The sequence below is a fragment of the Cynara cardunculus genome (assembly GCF_001531365.2).
Source record: "Cynara cardunculus var. scolymus isolate 2C chromosome LG 2, CcrdV1, whole genome shotgun sequence".
NCBI classification, from domain to species: Eukaryota; Viridiplantae; Streptophyta; class Magnoliopsida; order Asterales; family Asteraceae; genus Cynara; species Cynara cardunculus.
This window is the reverse complement of record NC_037529.1, coordinates 12,143,752-12,166,501: the sequence shown is the minus strand read 5'-3', so window position 1 is coordinate 12,166,501 and position 22,750 is coordinate 12,143,752. Positions and strand designations below refer to the sequence as shown.

Here is a 22,750-nt window from a genome sequence, read left to right as displayed (position 1 = left end):
TGTCCCCACCCCCACCGCCTTGCCCCACCCTGCATGCCCCCCAACAACCCCCACCTATGGAGCAGGGGTGGGGCAGGAGTGGTGGGGCGGGGTTGGGTATGGGTGTGGCGGGACAGGGTGATAGCTGTGAAACGGCAATAATGACATGGTGGTTGGTAGGTTGTGGGCAGGTGATGGGTGGGAAGTCCAAACAAAGACGATTGTTCCAATTCTTTTGAGAGATTTTATTATGATTCCTACCAACCAAACGCGTGGTCAAATTTCATTCAAATTCTTTCAAAGTCAAACTCCTTTCATGAATTCCAATTCTATTATGTGAACCAAATAGCCCTTTGGTATAATGTTGTATGCATATAAATCATATGTTAAATCAAATATTGTAGTTTTTATACAAACAAGACAATATATAGATAGTGGACCGATCATGTGTGTGTGTGCGCGTACGCACGCATGTGTTTGTATATAATTTTAATGACCCTTTTATCTATTTAATCAATTAATTCTTTTTTGTTAAATAATTCAGCAAGATCCTAATCACACTTCGAGGGTTGATTTAGGATCATCTACAAGATGCATGCCCACGAAATCACCTCCTCCTTCAATCGCCGATGATCAAAGAACCATCAATCGTCGTAAGTTGTCAAATTTTGCAATGGATTCTCTCGTTTCATCATTTAATTACAATACGCAACAACAATACAATGTAATCTTTATCTTCATTGTTTCATGTCTTGTTTAACTTTTCTTAGCTCCAGAAAAAAGGCAACGCGTTCCATCCGCATATAACCAATTCATCAAGTAACAAGACTTGTTCCCTCTCAATTAATTTTATAAATAATTTGCAACATAAATTATTTATTCATCTTTTAATTACTTAATTAGACAGGAGATTCAAAGGATTAAGGCTAATAATCCAAATATAAGTCATAGGGAAGCATTCAGTGCTGCTGCAAAAAATGTAAGTATCCATCTTAATTTTTATTAGGGTTTTAGAATAAATCATATTAAAATCAAACATACTTTATTTCATTTCATATATATTTTGGAAAACATACTTACTCGATAAGTGCTTACCGGTAAAATTTAACACTATTATTTACTTACCGGGTAAGATTTTGGTCCACCAAAACGACATTGTACGCAACAATTTACCCGGTAAGCGCTTACCATGGTAAGAGTCGTTGCTATCGCTTACCGGGTAAGACTTTTGGTCTTTTTCTTGCTCTTATGAAATAAGATTCTTAGTCCTTACCATATCCAACGGAATGAGATAATGTGATTTGGTAAACACTTATTTAGATAAGCGTTCAGTAAACAGCCCCTAAAAACAAAATACATTGTATTTTAGTGCATGCATCTTCTTGGGATTTTTAATTTTGCTTATTGAATAAAATAGTTTGAGTGTGATATTGGTACAGTGGGCACATTTTCCTCACATTCATTTTGGGTTGATGTTGGAGGGAAACAATCATCAAACAAAATCCAATGAGGTCAGTTCATCCATCAATATATATTAATTGTTCTGGTTTTTTAGGGCGTTTTTAAAATAAAAGTGTTTTATTAGCTATTTTATATGACATTTTTGAGAATTGTTTTATAAACCCATTTTTTATATGATAGTTGTGTTTATATAACAATTTTCAAAAGGTGTCGTATGAAATAGTTAACACGATATATTATTTTAAAAACGTTCTAAAAACTTGTTAAAACGCCTAAAAATGTTCTATAAATTTGTTGCTAACACTTTTAGATACGATGTTTTCTGGTTTAGTCCAATAAACTTAAGTCACATAAAGTATTTTATTTAAGACGCTTCTATATTTTAGACGTTATATAAAGTCAATTTCGTTGTAGTGTATCACTTATCAAATTAATACATTTTTAAATATTAATTTTTACTGATATTGTTGTTTATTAATTGTTATTATATTATTAACTTTATAAATATTTTTTTTATTATCTTTTCATTTATTTTTATTAAATTAAAAACTCAAAATCGAACTATTTGTTTTTAACATTCACTTAAATATTTTATCTGGTACAATCAGAAAAATTAATACAACTTTTAAATTTATAGAATCCACATTATACACCTTTTATATATATATATATATATATATATATATATATATATATATATGTGTGTGTGTGTTGCTATAAATTGTTAGGATGAAATTAAGCGGAATAATGAATTATATCCTTATAAAATAGTAAGTTGTTGATTAGGTCTAAGTTGTAACTTAGAGGCTGTTTACCAAACATTTACCCGGTAAGCATTTACCGGTAAAACTCAATACTATTATTTACTTACCGGGTAAAATTTTAGTCAACAAAACGGCTTTCTATGCAACAATTTACCTGGTAATTAAGAGTTGAACGTGGTAAGAGTCATTGCCCTTACTTACCGGGTAAGACTCTCAGTCTTTGCCTCGTTCTTACCGGGTTAGATTTTTGGTCCTTACCATATTCATCCGGTAAGGTAATATAACTTGGTAAACACTTACCCAAGTAAGTATTTGGTAAACGACCCCTTAGTAGAACTCGACAATAAATCTTTCTAGCATTTTGTTGTACATTTCTTCAAAATTATTTTAAAAAAGCGCCGTATACAGGATTCATGAAACTCTTTTCAATATTTTTCGATATAAACTTATAAAAAGATGACTTCTTTCTTGAATCATATATATTATATTTTTCAACTCGTCCTAACTCCTTATAAATTGTTCCATGAGTATAGAACCTGTTAAATAGTCTAAAATCGTCCTAATTGATTATAATTTTTTTTATAATCTCTTTTGACTAAATGCAGCTGAGCTATGTCCAAGGATCTAAGAAGCGATTAAAGTCAACAGCAGAGTAATTTAATGAATAACTGATATTTATATTTCGAAAATATTTTTTGTTTTATTTTTTCGATTCTATCATGTCATTCTCGTATTTTAAATTTTATCAAATGTAACTGATAGTACTCTGGTTTGCTATATGAAATTATTTGTTTCGGCCATAGAGGTTTATATCCACATCACTCCATGTCATTCGTGATCAACTGGTTGTTGAAGCGTTTAAAATCTAAGTTTATAGGACGATAAAGGTGTTTTATTTAAAAACGTTTACAATGGGTTTTTAGTATGTTTTTAGGCGTTTTAACAAAAAAAAGTTAGAAGGATTTTAGAATAAAGTGCTCTATTAGTTATTTTTATAAGACAGATTTGAGAAATGTTCTAGAAATCATCTTTTTATAGGACATCTGTGTTAATATTTTTTTTTGAAGTATATAATATTTATATACGGCAAATTTCAACAAATAAACTCACACACCCTCCTCACCTATGGTGAGGTTTGAACCCCTGATCTCCTAGAAGGCCGAGGACTACGATACCGCTAGGCCAAAAGCCCTTTGGTATATGTGTTAATATATGGTGTCATATAAAATAGTTAATACAACACTTTATTTTTAAAACATCATAAAAACTTGTTAAAACGCCTAAAAATCGTTTTTTTAGTTTGGTCTTGTACACTTAAGTGTATAAAGTATTTTTGTAACACTCCCAAACACCACATTTGCATGTAACTCATATTTCATTACATAGAAATATAATTTATATCACAAGGTCCCACTAGTACAAAGATTATTATATGTACAAAATCTACATATGAAAAATTCCAAAACAAATCATGTACTAACACATGTAATACAACATGTATATTCAAAATAAACAATCTTAAGCAGATCTTCAAAAGCAGATAACAGGTTAGGAAAATAATCACATTTTCCCTTTCCCCTTATTATCTTTGGGCTCCGCCATTCCTGCATTGCATAAGTTTAAAACAAAAAATGAAGGTTAGACCACAAGGGTCTAGTGAGTAAATCCCTTCTTTGCAAATGCAGGGTGATAAATACTAAAATATAATAAAATATCTTTGCTCAGAAATATTTGCAATACAATCAAATAATGCAGTCCTCAATGATATGTATAATAGGATAAACTCAACGGTTATCACAATTTTATTAGAAAGCTTAGACATTTTAGGCGTCTTATAAAACCAATTTTGTTGTTATGTTACTTTGACATGTAACATGCCCGATCTTGTAAAACTTGATTACTTGAATACCCGTTTACGAGACGGCTACGTCGAATAGGATGATAAACTTACGTCCATATTAGCAAATAATACTAGATCGGCACGTTATGGTCAAAAATGATATAGTAATAGAAAATTTTGAAACTTTATTATTAATATTTTATTTTTAGATTTTAGTATATAACCTAATTATATATGGTTTTATGCCAGAGTAATATTTGAAAACACGTGTGTAAAAATACATATGTAACTACATATGGGGGATTATTTTTAAAAGAGAACTCGATTATTTGTGATGACCGTGAGATCCAATCTCAACCACATATTACTAATAATCAATGGTCATTAACAAAAATATTAATTTTGATAATTATCCATTAATTTTTAAAAAATTTAAATTTATAGATAATAATTAGGGGTGAAGTAGTCTTTTTGAATATCTTTCTTCTCTCTCCTCGCTTCGGCGAACCTTACTCCGACGAACATCATGTGAACATAAGATACACAATGTGATACCTAAAAAAACATTGACATTGTTTAAGAAAATACATACAAACTATACACAATGTGATACCCAATATATATATATATATATATATATATAGAGAGAGAGAGAGAGAGAGAAAGAGAGGTTGGTTCAAATACTAACCCATTTTTTTGTGTTAACTATGCTAACCAACATCAATCTTGGTTAGTATTTGAACCAGCCCATATATATATATATATATATATATATATATATATATATATATAGGGTTGGGTTCACGTGAGACCAGGCTGTTTTCGTGAGACCCGTGAGACCACATTTTTACACTTGAAACTTCACAGCAAAAACACTGTGAAGGTTTGTGAAGGTTTAAAAAAGTCGAACCTTCATAGCAAAAACACTGTAAAGGTTACCTTCACAGCATTTTGCTGTGAAGTTTCAAGTGTAAAATGTTGGTCTCACGGGTCTCACGAAAACAGRTTGGTCTCACATGATCCCAAGTCTATATATATATATATATATAATATATATATATATATATATATATATACAAGATGCACACTGTAATACCCCAAGATACACAAAGTTAAAAGAAGTTATACACAAGAAACAGACTGTGATACACGATGTATGACATTATGCAAAATAATGTATCGCTATGGGGAAACTCTAAAACGGTGAGAGTTATGAAGTAGAAAAGATAGCAGCCACCGATTGATCTTCTCTCTTAGAAAGTCTGAGACGGTGATGAGGGAAGTATAAAGTAGAAACTCCTAAGCCATGACTTTACCGATTATTAAATAAAATCAATAAAATTAAATTATTTGTTCACATTGGATTTTACAGTTATCACAAGCAACCGAGTTCTCATTTGATTAGGCTCCACTAATATGATATATAGACTTGTAGTCATAAGTGATGTATTGAAAAACCTAATGGGCTTGTCGTGACTCCTAATGCTTGAGGCTTAAACTCATCGCTACGCCACATCACATGTCATTTAGAGCCTTGCTCTTATCTAATCTCTATCTAAGGTGCCGTTTACCAAACGCTTACCCGGGTAAGAGCTTACCAAGTCACTTTACTTTACCGGATGAAATGACAAAAATTAAGAATCTTACGGTTAAGAGCAAAGACAATAATCGAAAGTCTTACTCTGTAAGTGAGGATGAGGACTCTTACCACGGTTAGCGCTTACCGGAATAAATTATTGCACACGATGCATTTTAATGAATAAAATCTTACCCGATAAATAAACGATAATGTTAAATTTTACCGATAAGTACTTACCGGATAAGATTTCTTTTATTTTATGGATATTAGATAACATTTTAAATATTTAAAAAAATATTTAAATATTTAAAAAAGCATTTAAATATTAGGACATTTTCGTATTTGTTGCCGAGTAAATAAATTTTACCTTTTTACATGAATCTTTGTCTTTGAGTGAAAAACATCCCATCATTTGACTTGTCTTTAGTGGTGTGGCAGACCCTTTTATAGATTTTGTAATATATGTTTGGGTGATTTTAATTCAAGTGCTCTTATGTGTTATTTGAATTTATATATATATATATATATATATATAGACACATACATACATATAGAAAAGGGTTCAAACGAGAATACTTTTATTTTACGAGAACACAAAACCATTCTTTTACTATAGACAATCACATGTAATACTATTATTTTATCACATGTGATATTAAATTAGAGATGCTTGTGATTTTCGATGCGATCTTGCTTGCGGGTCAAGTCGTCCTTACACCATTAAGCCCCCCCCTCTCATAAGTATTATCACATGTGATAATTTTGTTGTTGATATGATACTATAATCCATCAAGACCATCACATGTGATGCTAAATCATAGACGCAGACAACCTTCAATGCGACCTAAGTCGTAGAACACATCGTCCGTACATCACATGGTCCCCTCACGCGTATTATCATATGTGATAATACGTGTTCTCGTGTTCTCATAAAATAGAGGTGTTCTCGTTTGAACCTCCACCTATATGAATTTATAAATTCATTCTTTCATACACAAAGTTAATATATTTTTTTCTATTTTCAAAGATTTCAAAAACATTGTTACAACAATATCTTACTGTGTTACTTACTTTGAAAGAGTAACTCCGGGAGAGACAAAGGATAACATTTTGGGGGGAAATCTCGGTTGTCAGATCAAATGGAGGTCTGAGAACTGGACGAGGAAATTTCATACGTTCATAATTCATAAGTAAAAACTAGTTGTGTACCCGCGCAATGCGGCGGGAGCCATGAATTTTAACGATTCTGAAGTTCCACTGGTTTTATAAGATAAGATTTAACGATGATATAGATTACACTTGGTCTTTACATATTAATACAATTTGAATAAATAAGAGTTATGGTTCCAATTACAGACTATCGATGAAAAAAATTGTATGACGGTTTAAATAAAAACTATGAATAAGTGGTTGCCTTGTAGAGGGATCTTTTTTCAAGAAATATGATTTGATTGATGAATGGACATAATAACCCCACAAACATGTCATTTACACCGAACTGCAAAAACACTTCATATGTTCCATCTTGTGGTCATTTCGTGTCTGCATTTTATTCGTATACGTTGTTTAGGCGTTGTTACAATCTCGTTGCTAAAAAAAATTTACATAACGAAATAAAAAAAGACTTAAATTGAGAGTGTTTTGTTGGGTTTTTGGATATCTTCAGTTTTTGAAAAAATATCGGGTTTCGATTTGATTAAGTTTAAAATATGGTTATAGCAATCAACATCAATATTAATAAATGGCAAAATGTACAAGATAGCAACTTGTTTTCTTAATATAGCATTGTACTTTCAGTTTTTTTTATTATAGCAATGTACTTTTAAATTATTTTTTGTTAGGGCATCGTACTTTGAAAAATTTACGTATTATAAATTGGATAACCTTTTAAATTTACTCATTATACCAGGTTTTCATACCACATTAATGTCCATGTAGTTGTCCACATGTACTATTGCCGATATGACATTTCTTATTACAACATTGTACTTTTAAAATTATTTTATCATAACATTTATCAGTTCTGTACTTTTAATTTTAATATTTTTATTATTTAAAATTTTTATATATTATTTAATAAATATATTAAATAAATTAAAAAATTTCTAAATATTCATTAACATATCAATATTAATAAAACTAGTAGAACAGAATTTATCACGCTAACATTTTTAAAGAATATGTTCTTTTTGAAAAATGAAAATAAGAATTGTTACTTTTTTAACCAAAAAATATTTGAATATGTCATACTTGTTTAAAAAAATTTACTTGGAATATAAATATATTAAACTAATTATATTTTTTGAATTATTCATTAATATAAAAATATCAAAAAAAAAAATTGTAGACCACAATTTATCTCGCTAACATCTTTAAAAAAATGTATTTTTTGAACAAAATAAAATAAGAAGTGTTACTTTTTTACAAGAAAATAGTTATCTCGAAAATAATATATCATATTTATTTAAGAAATATTTTACTCTCGAATATTAATGTATGTATTTAAAAAGAAAAAGTTAAAAAGAGAATGTTTTTAAACAGTATAAATGAAAATCATTAAAAATAATTTGAAATAGTTTTTATTTTTTTTAATCATGTCATCAAAATAACGTGTCATCCACATCACTTCATTTAAGCCAAACAAACAAAAAAGTAAAGACATTAACCGATTTAAAATGTAACAGACTACTCATTGCTATAAAAGGTAGAATCTTCAAAGTATGATACTCTAATAAATTTTTTTTTGAAAGTACAGTGTTGTAATAAAAAATAATGAAAGCAAAATGCTATAATAAAGAAATTCATGAAAGTAGATTGTTATACAACGTATTTAGGAATTAATCACTACATATAATATGCACAAAATAAAGTCGGTCAACCATATAGACTTTCATTAATTAATAATTTTTCAAAATAATATTAAATTAAATATTTTATAAGATTATATATCGAAGTTTTATTATTTATGAAATAAAAGAAACATAACTTTAATCATTATATAACTTATAAAAACATTTTGAAAATTGTTATATTTGTATTTTTAACGTCTAAATATATTGAAAAATAGTAGTAATAGTAATACGATTAATAACAATTTTACAAAATNTAAAACATTTATCAAATTAATATACATAATTGTATATCAATTAAAACATGTTTAAAAAAATACATTTTTATTTTAACAAGTTACATCATTATAATTTTTTTACAAACAAAATAATTATCTCGGAAATAATATATCATATTTATTTAAAAAAATATTTTACTCTAGAATATTTAATTTTTATATAATTTAATAAGAAAAGTAAAAAAATTAAATGTTTTTTTATCCAAATCGTAGTAATGAAAAATAATTTTAAACAATTTTTTTTATTTTAGTCATATCATCAAAATGATGCGTCATTCACATCACTTCATTAAAGCCAATGAAGCAAAGAAAAAAAGGTAAGGGGCTAACTGATTTAAGAGGTAACAAGTTACACACTGTTATAATAGGTAGATTTTTCCCTAACATGTTTCCCTAATAAAAAATAATTTAAAAGTATATTGTTGTAATAAGAAAAAATGAAAATAGAATACTATAATAAAGAAATTTATAAAAATATATTATTATTTCATGCATTTAACCCTTAAATAAATCTTCTGTTTTTCATAGATATTCTTCAAACTAGATTAATTTATATTACAAATCTTAATAAAATTTCAATTCTCAACTTCATTTTTTATTCGTAGTTGGTTATGAACGGAAATATAGTTATGGTAACCAACTCATTTTTAGGTTTGAAAATCTAATAACTTATCATAATGCATTAAGTACTACTATGTTATGCATTCAGTCTTAAAATCTATTAATCTACAATTAAAATAACATATATTACAAGTTACCAATGCACGTTATTATTTTTTATTTTTATGTTTCCAAGATACTTTTGATACTTATCACTCATGTCTTCACCCTCTCATACCTCTATGTCTTCTCCCCATCCTCCAAGGTGGGATTCAAATTGATATTCATCATGAGTTATTAAAAGTTCTCTCATTCATCTCCTATTTAATTGTTCTAAAACTCTCGGTCTCACTCTCGATCTCTTGATTCTTTACTCTTGGTGTAAATCGAAAACATTTGTGGAGTAGTTTAAATATGTTAGATTTTAAACATATTGGATTTTAAATTGTCATACAATTTTTTTCATCGATAGATTGTAACTGGAACCATAACTCTTATTTATTCAAATTGTATCAATATGTAAAGACCAAGTGTAACTTATATCATCGTTAAATCTTCTCTAATAAAACCAGTGAAATATCAGAATCGTTAAAATTCACGACTCCCACCATATTATACAGATACACACCTAGTACTAAATAATAAAATAGAAATATTATCATTATTTTAATAAGTATTAATTTGAGTTGGAGGATGATTCAACTATAAAAAGTTGAAGGATGCTTTTGTCGTTTGTCCTTTTTGACATGACGTCTACAACGACTCTCTTTTAGAATTGTGAACAAAATTATACATTAAGGTGTCGTTTACTAAACGATTATCCGAGTATTTTACCTGATGAATATGACAATGACAAAAAATCTTACCTGATAAGAGTGAAGGCAAGAATCGAGAGTCTTACCCAGTAAGTAAGGACGATGACTCTTGTCATGGTTAACGCTTACCGGGATAAATTGTTGCATATGATGCATTTTAGTGAATAAAATCTTATCCGATAAGTAAGCGATAATGCTGAATTTTACCGATAAACRCTTACCGGGATAAATTGTTGCATATGATGCRTTTTAGTGAATAAAATCTTATCCGATAAGTAAGCGATAATGCTGAATTTTACCGATAAATACTTACCGGATAAGTGTTCCGGTAAACAACCCCTAAATTGATTAAAATAGTAAAACTATACACGAAATTTATGTTTTAGCCGTTTTATCGATCAAATTCCTATTTTAGTAAGAGTTTATGTAAATATCGTATTTTGTTTTCATTTTTTATTTTGTAAAATTTACTTTCAGAAACTCTATTTTGTTTTTAGGGTTGGTAGCGGGTAAAGGTAACCCTTTTACCCGTTGTATATTGATCTATTGGATAAGGGTAATGTGAAGAAAGTTTACTTATTCACTTACCCGATATTTTAATGGGTAGGGTATCGATCAGTGGTTTTTTGCTATCCATTACCCATCACCCATTACGGTATATCTATACTATATTATAAAACATTTGACAAAAACTCTTACAAACCAGTTTTTATGCATGAATTATTGTTTATTGATACATATCACTTTAAACTCAAGATTACAAATAATTTTGCATAAGTACAATTTATTAAAACTTCATTTTCAAATTCGTGTAACTAACTGCAGATAAACATAATCAAATACATGATAAACATCCATTTTAAATATAAAAAACCTAAAATATAATTAAGATAATTATTGAGTTCTTAGAATGTTTAATTATATCTTTATGAAATATTATATTATTAAATCAAAAATAATTCTTTTTATTGAATCTAAATTAAATCGTAATAAAAATTGAATTAAAGAAGTTACACCAAAGAACGAGAACTATTAAATAGTTAATTTGATACTAATAGCGATTTATTTTTTAAAAATTTTTATGTTATCTTCAAATTTATATTCATTTAAAAATAAAAACATTATCGTTTTTCTCAAAAACACATAAAATCGTATTATATCGATAGAGACAGAATAAAAACTAAACATCAAAATTGAGATTTATCTCGCTGCATTTCGTGGGTACCTTTCTAGTTCAATTGTTAACCTAATAATTGGTATTAATTATGTGAACTAATCATAGCCTTTAATCCTTGTAATTTACTTATTAAATTTGTCAGGACATTTTTAAATAAAAAAAATGATGTTTTAATAAATATAGGTGAATAATCATGAACAAATGATAAGTTTTGAAAGGATTAGGGATATTTCTTTTAGCATTTTTTTTTTGGTAATTACAACATCTATACTATCTTAAAAAACAAATTTAGCAAAAATCTTAAATTCTTAAAATACTAAATGACCAAAATACCTTTTATACATTTTTTTCACCTCATTCTCTCCTCACATGCACTCACTCTCTCACAACCGATTTTTTGAAAATTATAATTTTAAATTTACACTTTATACCCCTATAATTAGTTAATTAATTTACTTTAAGTCCTTTACTTTTAAATGTTTCATTTAAAACATTTATCAAATTAATATACATAATTGTATATCAATTAAAACATGTTTAAAAAAATACATTTTTATTTTAACAAGTTACATCATTATAATCGTCTCTTTAATACCTTCGAAATGAGTCCAATGTTGAATAGTTTTTGGCTTAATTATATTATTATATATTATATATACTGTGAAAAAATATTTTTAATATTTACGATTTATACTTTTATAGTTATTTATTTATATATATATATACTATATATTTTGGGGTTAGGCTTTCCAAATTGCACTATATAATATGTTTTGAATTAATATGTTATTGAGTTTTTTTTGAAATATATATATATACATGTGTTAATTCAACCTTAATCTGAGTTTCTGGACAAGAAAGAGGTTAAATAGTTGAAATTTCATTCTAAAACTCATCTTTTTTGGTCTTTTCATGGCTTATGATCTGTTAAATTTGTAGTTTTCTTTATTGGTTTTAAGTGTTTATCTTAAAACTCAAGTTTCTTGGTTCTTTGTTTTTGGTGTAAATCGAACACATTTGTGGAGTCGTTTAAATATATTGGATTTTTAACTGTCATACAATTTTTTTCATCGATAGTCTGTAATTGGAACCATAACTCTTATTTATTCAAATTGTATTAATATGTAAAGACCAAGTGTAACATATATCATCGTTAAATCTTATCTTATAAAACCAATGAAACTTCAAAATCGTTAAAATTCATGGCTCACGCCGTATTACGCGGGTACACAACTAGTTGTTTCAAAAATTGTTGACCCAATATTTATATTAGAAACCTAAAATTGATTAAGAATTTGGCAATTACTCATTCTATTGTTAACCTAGTAATAATCACGAGCCTATAAAATGAAAACTTTTTAAAATATTGATTTATTAATATGGAATGTATAATTTATGAATGGTGTAAACTAATGAACAATTGTCATATATGAACAGTGTGCAATACATAACATTTGTCGTTTATGGAATCAGTTTTGTACCAACTTCAGATTACATATATGAAACCTTGCTACTTTTTGAAATTTTGAGTTTTCGGGTAACACATGTAATGTTTAAGGGGGCGTTTGGTTCGTAGAATGGAATTCGATGGAATTGGAATTCATCAAATAATTTTGACTTTGAAGGAATGGAATGGAATTTGACCATGTCTTGTGATTGCGTTTGGTTGCATGGAATTGGAATGAATTTGGATTAGGGATGGAATTTGTCGGAAAGGAATTGAAATCCGAGGGTATTGCCATGGAATGTAAAATCCGTGAATGAAGGAATTTATTGGAATTGAAAGGATTCCATCATTTTTATTCCATATGAACCAAACATTGTATTTGGAATTTGGTCAAAAGATTTGGCCATTCCAATTCCTTTCAATTCCATCCAAATCCATGAACCAAACAGCCCCTAAGGGTTTTTAATTGGAATGAATAAAACCTGCATGAATTAAAATTTTCAAACAAAATAGATAAAGTTATAATGTTTGCAATAATCAGTACATAAGAACAACACAAAAACTAATAAATAATTAAATAAGTTGATACCATGATACTAAATTGGCATGTCTAAATGTAATTGATATCAATTAAGTTGGTAGCAACTTAATTGGTACGTCTGATACATACCAACTTAATTGGTACGTTTGATATACATGTTGGTTGGTTTGAAACAAAATTGTCATCCCTAGTTGCGAGCCCTACTCGTCAACAACAAGACTTCTTAAACAAAACAAACTTAGGCATTGTTTATTCTTTATGTAGTGCTGAAGTCTTAAATTTTATTTCGTTTCTGATTGATGAGAGGTGATGTTGAAGTGTAAAAACAGAATCAATAAGATTGTTTGTTTTGTAAACTAATAAACGTCTGAATCCATATAAGCTTTTTCCAGCAAATTGTTGAAACCGATTCTAAATTGTTTCGGTTAATAAACCCACATTTTCATCACCAAAATAATTGAAATTGTGTTTACAAAAATCGTTTAAGCAGACGACGGAGAAAAATAACGGAAATTGTGTCGATAAAAATCATCAGAAACTGACATAGGTTTACATACAGCTAAAACTAACGATGAGATCGAGAGAGAATTACAAAAACCTGAGAATCATATAGTCCAGATCGACGAATTTTACGAAAGATCAACAATCAAGCCTAGAAGAAATTATTAATCAATAATAAGATAGAAGATGGAAATCTGATAAATACCTTTTCAGGGATTGCATTCATGAAAACCAATATAATAATTTTTTCTTAATCGCTCATATGATTAATCTGTAACTGATTGATGCTTACAGTTGCAACTTCATATCCAACCCTTTCCACTGACCTTTATAAACCAGTCATTGTCGTTTGTCGGCCTCGATCCCTTTTGCTAACAACTATCATCAATTTGTTAGTAATAGCTATGAGTAGGGGTGGATCCCGCCTTTAAGCACCGGGGGGAAAAGCCCCTAGTCAAAAATCAAAAAACTTTTGTTGACTAGCTTAAATTTTATATTTTCACTCTCATCTTACATGGTTTTCCCCCAGTCCCATATGACCATATGCTTTCTTCCCCCATGTCCCATCCAACGTGCCCCCACCCTATTAATTTTCTGGATCTGCCACTGGCTTAATCGTTCAGTATTTTGTAACATGACTTTTTAAGAGGAATTAAATAACTTATAAAAATATAATCACAAGCATAATGAGTATGAGGTCTTTTCAATAGTACTTTTTCTTGATAGAATCATGTTAAATGGTGATTCCAAATTGGGTAATTGGAGCCCTACGCATTGTTTTCCCTTCTTCATTTCATTCACAACTTTTTCTCTTTGTTAGGTATTTTTCACGTAGACAAAAGTGAAAAAAAAGTTATTGGTGTACCATATTTTGTATCGTAGTGATAATTAAAGACAAATTTAATACTGAGCGATTGTCAGATTGGATAACAGATCACGATGAATCAGGTCAGATGACTAAATTTTAGAGTTGTTAAACTAGTTGATTAAATGGGTGGGGTTAACCCCTCAAAACCCTTTTTGTCCACTTTTTAATTTCATAAAATAATAAGTAATATTTTAAAGGAAAAGTTACAATAATAAGATTGTATTATATATGTTCCAGTTCTAGTTTGATAGAACTTATTTATATAAAATTTAGAGTATATTATGGATTTGGTTCTTGATGTTTTTGTCCATTTTAATGATTTTCCTTCATCAGCTTCATTACTTTCATGTTTGTCTTTAACGTTTGCAAAATCCCTTGGTTTTAGTCCCTCCGTCTAGTGGCCGTTATGTTTTCCCGTTAAATTCAGTTAAAAATAGGTAGTTTGGTCGTTTTCTCTTTTCCCTGGATTAAGGTGAGTCGCCTTAATTCTGCAAGTTCCTTATCACATTTTCTGTTATGGTAACTACAGCTCCAAGTGACTCGATCCAGTTATGCAAACGATTTCCTTAGGTGGCTCCATCTCTGTAAACAATTTAGCATTTAGGTTTTCTTCATTTCATGATTGCTTAGGGTTACGATATTTTGATTTCATTGTTGATGGATATGAAGGGTAAATATGTAGGTGTGAGGGAGGGAGGAAAAGGTCTGATGATTGTGAGGAGGGAGAAGGATTTAGGTATTCTGTTGAAAAACAAAATTGAAATACTGGATATGTAAAATGACTATATTACCCTTCATTTAATTGGAGTTAACAATAATATTAAAGACCATTAGTACGAGGGACAAAATCAAAGGATTTTGCAAAACTCATAGACGAATATGGAAATACATGAAGTTATTGTTGTATGTGTAACCTAAATTGACACAAATAATTAAACTAAGTGGCTTAAGAGACCAATTTTTGGATTACGTATTGAAACCGACCAACATACACAAATTTCAAAGTAAAACTCTCCATAACAGAAGTTTGATGTCACCAATACTAATAACTTCTAGTGATTTAATGAGGTTAATAATCATATGAGAGGTCTCGATTTTGATCCCCGACATCATCTACCTGCTGCTTGGGAAATTACGATTTTCCTCCCTTATGATGATCGTGTTAGTGTATATGCCAAAAGCCGATCATTGGATGATTATGTTTTGATATAGTGTCGTGTTTATTAAATGAAAGGGGTTGCGCATATTTATGTCTATATGTTATTCTATGTTATATCTAAACGTAATAATAACCGTAGAATATTGTATTCTAAAATTTCCTCATTCAAATATTAATTCGGGTTTATGTTGAATCAATATGGTACGACTAGTTTGTGTAGGGATTCACTTGGAGTTGTAGAATCCATGTATGGGTAGAAGATCGGATCTTACGAGGCGTGACTGGTTATGAGTATGTTTCATTGGTTGTCATATGAATATCATAGATGTTCCTCATGTAAGTGGTGTACTTTGATAATTGATTCTAATCATTTTGTAATCGGTGATATAACAGTTGTTAGGTATATCACCCATCACATAGTAGTACTAGCATGACTCAAGATAGTATTTGTTTCTCTTGGATGACAAGAGTGATATCTGTTGTCATCTCGATAATAATAAGGAAGTGCATGCATGCTCATTAATATATTATGGATTTGAGAAACTAAAAATCCAACATAACAAGAATGACATATCCATGCCTCGTGTTCAGTCTGGATATCAAGGACAAAGGGACATAAATGTGTATACCGATAATGATCACATAGTTTGTTGATTAGCTGAATTATCAAATTTTATCATTTGGGTTTCGATGATATATTGCTAGAGGTGGCTCTTTGTTTATATTCATAAATAGGATGTATAATTATTGCCTACATGATAAAGTCCTAATGGGTCACATCCATAAAAATGTATATCTGAATAAAGAGAATAAATAATTTAAGTGTATAATTATTATATCTGATTTTGTGATATTCAATCAGATTAAATATAATCAAATTAAAGCTGGTTTATTTGATAAGCGTGGGATAGGATTGACAAGTGGTGACTTATAAAATCATAATATATATGTAAAAGAAAAAGACAAGCATGTTTTTGAAGATATTAGATCTTACAAAAGCATGTATCAGTCTTTCAAATATGGTACTTATAATACTAGTTTATTATAAGGACCATTATTACAATTATATAAACAGGGAGCCATTGTGAGACAATGGATACGTTGGTTGCAAGAATTATCCATTCGGGTCAATTCTTTATCTCTATATTCCACAAGTTGTTATTTCTCTCATCCAAGGAGTTGGAGACCGCATCTAGCATTCGGGGAAGAAAGAGGACCTCCTCTTTTGGCATTGGATGTCAACTGGATACAGAAAATTCGCATAGATATCGTGGAGGCAATGAGGTGATTTAGTTGGCTTAGAGTCAGATACGACATCAAAGGTGACTGCTCGTTCCGGTAAAGTTTTGAAACACGTATCCTACTCCGTTTCCTATAGATTCTTGGAGGAATACAATTATTTTCCATTGAGTTTATGCCTTCCATATTCCAACAGATTGTAGGACCAAGGCGGTGAAAACGCTCCAGATGGTGACACGTACCCTTTTCTCCAGCTAAATCAATCATCAAATTCCTTGTTTCATAAGAGGTTACATCACCTGTGGTTGTCGCTCATTGTCACTCAGCAAACAAGTTGTTGATTACGGAAGTTAAAAGCCGGAGTAAGTAGCAAATCCACAGTTTTAGACTATGATATGCATTATTATAACAAAAGAAAATTTAAGATATAATTATTTATTAACAATTTTTTATCCTTTATTTTTTAAAGTTAAAAAAAACACAACAATTTTTTTAAATATGTAAGTAGATACCCAACAAAAAAATAAGACTTAAAAATCTGCAAACACAAAGATGTCCATGAAGATGCCATATGCTATAGATTAAAAAAAAACAAAAGTTAGAGGAACAAAAAGATGAAGTGTAGAAACCTTGTGTAATTGGTTTGAGTTTGGCTCTAAAAATTAAAAGTATCAGGAGGTCTCAAATTTAAATCCAAGGAAGAATAGAAATCCCCTTGTGGCCACGGAGGTTCAAATGCGGTGACTATGGGCTATGGTGGTCGCCCTGGGATTAGTTGGCTCACATAGCGAGTTGAATATCCAGGTTAATTAAAAAAAATGAAGTGTAGAGAAGCTTTAAATTAGTTTATCTAAATAGTAATAATAATAATATTTGTTCTTTAATTGGTCGACTATAAATTCTGTAAGAATATTAGGGTGAGTTTTTTTGGAGACCATCGTCGGGTCTTGTTGTTTGGATTGGCTTTGGTTATGACTTCTCATTTCATTTTCGGCCTTTCATTTCAATAAGTAGTTAGCTTCAGACTAAGAGGCATCGGTTGCGGTTCCGACTTCTTTTTTTGTTGATGCATTTCTGTGAGCGTTTCTCGTTGTGTTTCAGTTGTTTAGGTTTTATTTTCGTTGTTGGCTTGGGTGTTTTGGTCTAGATGGATTTATGAATATCTCATATAGGATGGTGCTATAACCATTTCACATATATCATGCATTATGTATGTTTACACTTAATGCTTTATACATGTATGTGATGCATGTTATATATTGTTCAAAATGAGTTTTAGAAGATAAGTAAAAGGAGTTTTGATAATAAAAAAAAAGATTGAGGATTTATGTAAGATATAAATGGACCGTCGATATTTAAGTGATAAGATTTTAGTACATCAAAGCAAGATTTTATCGATTTTTTTTATTAACTTGGATGTCTAATCCGTTATGTGAGCCGACTAACCTCAGGGCGACCACCTGCTTTGCAGATAGCCCGGAGTCACCGCATTTGAACCTCCGTGGCCACAAGGGGATTTTTATTTCTCCTTGGATTTGAACCTGGGACCTCCTGGTACTTTTGACCTTTGGAGCCAAGCTCAAACCAATCAGACACCACCCTTGTGGTTGCGTGATAAGATTTTAGTACATCAAAGCAAGATTTTATCGATTTTGTTACAAAGACAAACAATCTAAGGAAGGTAGGGATTCAAGTGATCTTCATGATCTCCCTCCAACCTGGATTTTGGTTTAATCAAGTAATGACGAAACGATCTATTACAAAAGAAGTAGTGGTAAATTCAGACTAAATAAAGTCCTTTACAAAAGAAATTAAGTTTAAGATGCCTTCCAAAGTGGCACTCGTCAAAGATTTCTTCGTCGAGAGTGGGTCATGCTAAAGCGAGGTACTCTCTTTAATCTTAGTAAGATAAAGTAAGAATAAGATTCTTGCACGCGATTTTGGGTTTGTCTCAACCGAGTTGAGCGTAATAGGATTAGGGACTTAGAGGCATGGGTTGGGATTATTCATAGCGAATGAGTTTAAATAGAGATGTAAGTAGCAAAGTCTTTGCTCACCTAAAAACGTTACTAGTTGATAAGATAATTAAAGCTAAATTGATTAATAATTAGAATATGGATTTCGATCCACGATAAGTGTATAGAATTATACACTTTAGCACCTAATTAGGACTTTATTTTACTTCATTTTAATTCTTCCCAATCACATATTCAGTCTTTTTATTCTTATTTTATGGTTTAAGATTATTTGGAGTTAGGTTGGAATTTGGTAACGTTCTATGTAATTGTGGAAAATGTGTTAACAAAACTGTTGTTGCAGCCGGTTTTGCCACAGCAACAGAAGTTGGACGACTTCATGATCAACCTTGAAGATATTTTTGACGCTCAACTTTTGAATGGAGCATCTTTTGGAAGTAATCAGCATGCTTTTGGAAGATTTGATTTTGTCGATGGAAGGATTACCTTTGTACTTAACTACTAGTTTACAGGTTGACTTTTGTATCGGGTATTAACCCTTTGAAAATATATGTCCCCTTATACTTTCTTTATTGTCCTCTAGTCCCCCTTAGTGCTATATATGTGAGGGTGGATGTTTATGTCTAAGGCTGAGACAAAGCTTCTTACAAGCTTTGCTTTCTAGCAACTTAATACTTTTTGCAACTTTTAGTGTTCGAGTGTTCTTTATTTCTGTCAGTTGGTACAACAACACCTACAACTTCCACTGTACAATTTTTTGCACGTTTACTTTTCAACAACTTATTTTCATGTCATTTACTTTCAAGTCTTTTACATTCATCTCAGTAATAACGGACTAAACACCCTAGCTTGGGTAGGAGTGAAGGTTGGAAGAATAAACCTGGTGTTCGTGGATAATTACTTTTGCCACAGTAATCTACTCCACTATTCATCATTGGGATTAATATTTCACCTATTAATCTTTGACAATTTGACATTGTTTCAATAGGTAGTGTCAAATTGATTATGGATAGTAATAACACTATTCATCCCAATCTTACTATCGTTGGGATTAATATTTCACCTAGTAATCTTTGCAAGTTGACAAATGTTATTTTACTCAGATGAGTTGGAACTAAAATTAAGCTAAAGTAAATGTTTTAACCAATAGTGTTATAGAGGCTATAAGAGTTGTAGCAACCTGCATAGGTTGAAAACTATATGGAAAGAAATGTAAGATTTGTATTAAGCTTTAATTTGTGCTCACTTTGAGTACTGCCAGCAAAGATTCTAATCCGAACTTCAAAAGAAGTCCACTTAATCCAGTAGTATTGCAGAGAACTATTGCTACAGCAACCTCAAGTTATGTTATAGCAAGATTCTTCATACTCTGATGTTGAAATTCTAGCCTGGTCTTACACACATGCTTTCTTTTATTTACTGTTCTTTTTATAGTAGTTAGTTAATTCACCATCCAAAATATTGCTTCACATTCACCATCTGAAATCATCTTTTAAGTTTCACTTTCACCTTCCTTGAGTTTATTTGTCCATGAGGTATGATACTTGGTAATTCTTACCATCATTACTTGTTTTGTATGATACTATTGAGTCATGTTTACTGGTTGCTATCACCTTTTGGGTTTATATTTTCCACATGCTAGTCCACTAGAAAGCTTATGAAGTTTTTCCAAAACTATAAGAGAAGGTTATTGTTTTGCATAAAATAGTGGGAGCTTGTTTTATAGAAGTCCTTGTTAAACAAAAACAAATTCATGACACTAAAACTCTTGCATTTCTATTGTTATCATCAATGGCACAAACGAACATTCCTATGAAAAACCCTTTGCGATCAATCCTTGAGAAGGAAAACTTAAATGGAACAAATTTCATCAATTGGTATCGAAACTTGAGGATTGTCCTCAAAGGTGAAAAGAAACTTTACATCCTTGAAGAGGCTACTTCTGGTGATCCTATATCTGAAAGAGATTCTTTTAGAAAGCATGATGAAGATGCTTGGTACGGCTCATGTTTGATGTTAATTGCCATGGAACCTGCATTTCAGAAGCAACATGAAACCATGGGGGGCTTCGATATGATCAAACACCTAAAATAGTTATTTCAAGAGCAAACTAGACATAAGAGGTATTAAGCATCCAAGGAATTGTTCCATTGTAGAATGATTAAACGTAGTCATGTTGGACCTCACATGCTTAAGATGATTGGGCATATTGAGATGCTTGAAGGACTAGTTTTCCCTTTACGAAAAAGTTGGCCATTGATGTAATTTATTAAGCATTTCCAAAAAGATACAGTCAATTCATGATGAACTACAACATGCATGACTTAGATAAATCTCTCCCAAAATTTCTCAACATGTTACGAACAACCCATCAAGAGGTTGCAAAGAACAGGTCCACCATATTGGTGGTACATAAGGACAAAAAGCAAGAAGGTAGAGGAAAGTCCATTGCCAAATTCGCCTCTAAATCTTTGAAGCCAAAAGGAAGCATTGGGAAGAAATCCAAGGTAAGTATACTAAAGGAGGGTGACTGTTTTCATTTTTACAAACTTGGGGATTGGAGGAGGAACTGGCCTTTCTATCTTCAAAAAAAGAAGAAGGGAAGTGCAACTTCGACTTCATGTATCTATGTTATGAAAGCTAACCGTTCTAGTTCTTATACATAATGGGTATTGGATACTAGATGTGGTTCTCATGTTTGTAGAAATATGCAGACCTTAACAAGCGCGATTCATGGATGGGTTTGAGATTGGTGATTAAGGGTCCAGATCCATTCTCATGTTTCTCACCTTAACTCTATTTTTTACACAATCATATATATATATATATATATTGTTTGGCAGTTGCTTAATGGTTTGGTACAAAATGATTAAATGGTCAGAATGATTCAGAGACTCTAATGATATAGTGCAAAATTAAATATAATTGTTTGGTAATTGTTTACAATGAAATTAGGACGTTGAATGATTAAGGGATGCTCATGATACAAAATCATTCAGAGGGTTTTAGAACCATTAAGAAGCAGACTTTTTTTTGCTAAACAAGATTCACCTCTTAACGATTCAGATGCTGCCTCTTAATGAAACTATTAAAAGGTAAACAAACAAATATAGAGAGTGAATTACATTGATCGTCTATATAGTGCATCTACATTGATGGTACCTAAATTTTTTATTTCATAAAATTCAAGGTTTATGGAATTCACATTGTTTGTTAATAATCATTATGAGCGTTTAATCAGTTTTTAACAAATTATAGGAACTAAAAGTGTAAATCACTCTAAAACTTAGGGCGCGTTTGGTTTGAGGGATTTGGAGGGATTTGGATTTGAAATTCATTCCAATCCTACGTTTGGTTTGTAGAAATGGTCGGATTTCAAATCCCGGGATTCATTTGAAATCCCACCAACACTGGATTTGAGAATCCTTCGCCCTTACACGGGATTTGAAATCCATTCTCGTGGATTTCATCGTTGTCTCCCTCTCATCGCTTCAATCCTTCTCATCGCTTCAATCCTTCTCATCGCTGTCTCCTTCTCATCGCCGTCTCCTTCTCATCGTCGTCTCCTCCGTCTCCGTTGCCACCGTCGTCGCCCTTCGTCTCCGTTGCCACCGTCGCCGTCGCCCTTCGTCTCCGTTGCCACCGCCGTCGCCCTTCGTCTCCGTTGCTCACCGTCG

General features: G+C 30.7%; 1 protein-coding gene across 1 annotated transcript in view; it reads left to right on the top strand.

The window, feature by feature from the left end:
* Positions 1 to 3,004, top strand: part of LOC112506976 (axial regulator YABBY 5-like) — a 12,358-nt gene extending 9,354 nt beyond the window's left edge. Inside the window, exons 3-7 of the mRNA XM_025111336.1 lie at positions 524 to 632; positions 750 to 798; positions 883 to 958; positions 1,419 to 1,490; positions 2,810 to 3,004. Of these exons, the coding sequence (XP_024967104.1) occupies positions 524 to 632; positions 750 to 798; positions 883 to 958; positions 1,419 to 1,490; positions 2,810 to 2,860 (357 nt within the window). The 3' untranslated portion in view covers positions 2,861 to 3,004. The remainder of the gene's footprint in view (positions 1 to 523; positions 633 to 749; positions 799 to 882; positions 959 to 1,418; positions 1,491 to 2,809) is intronic.
* Positions 3,005 to 22,750: the final 19,746 nt, after the last annotated feature.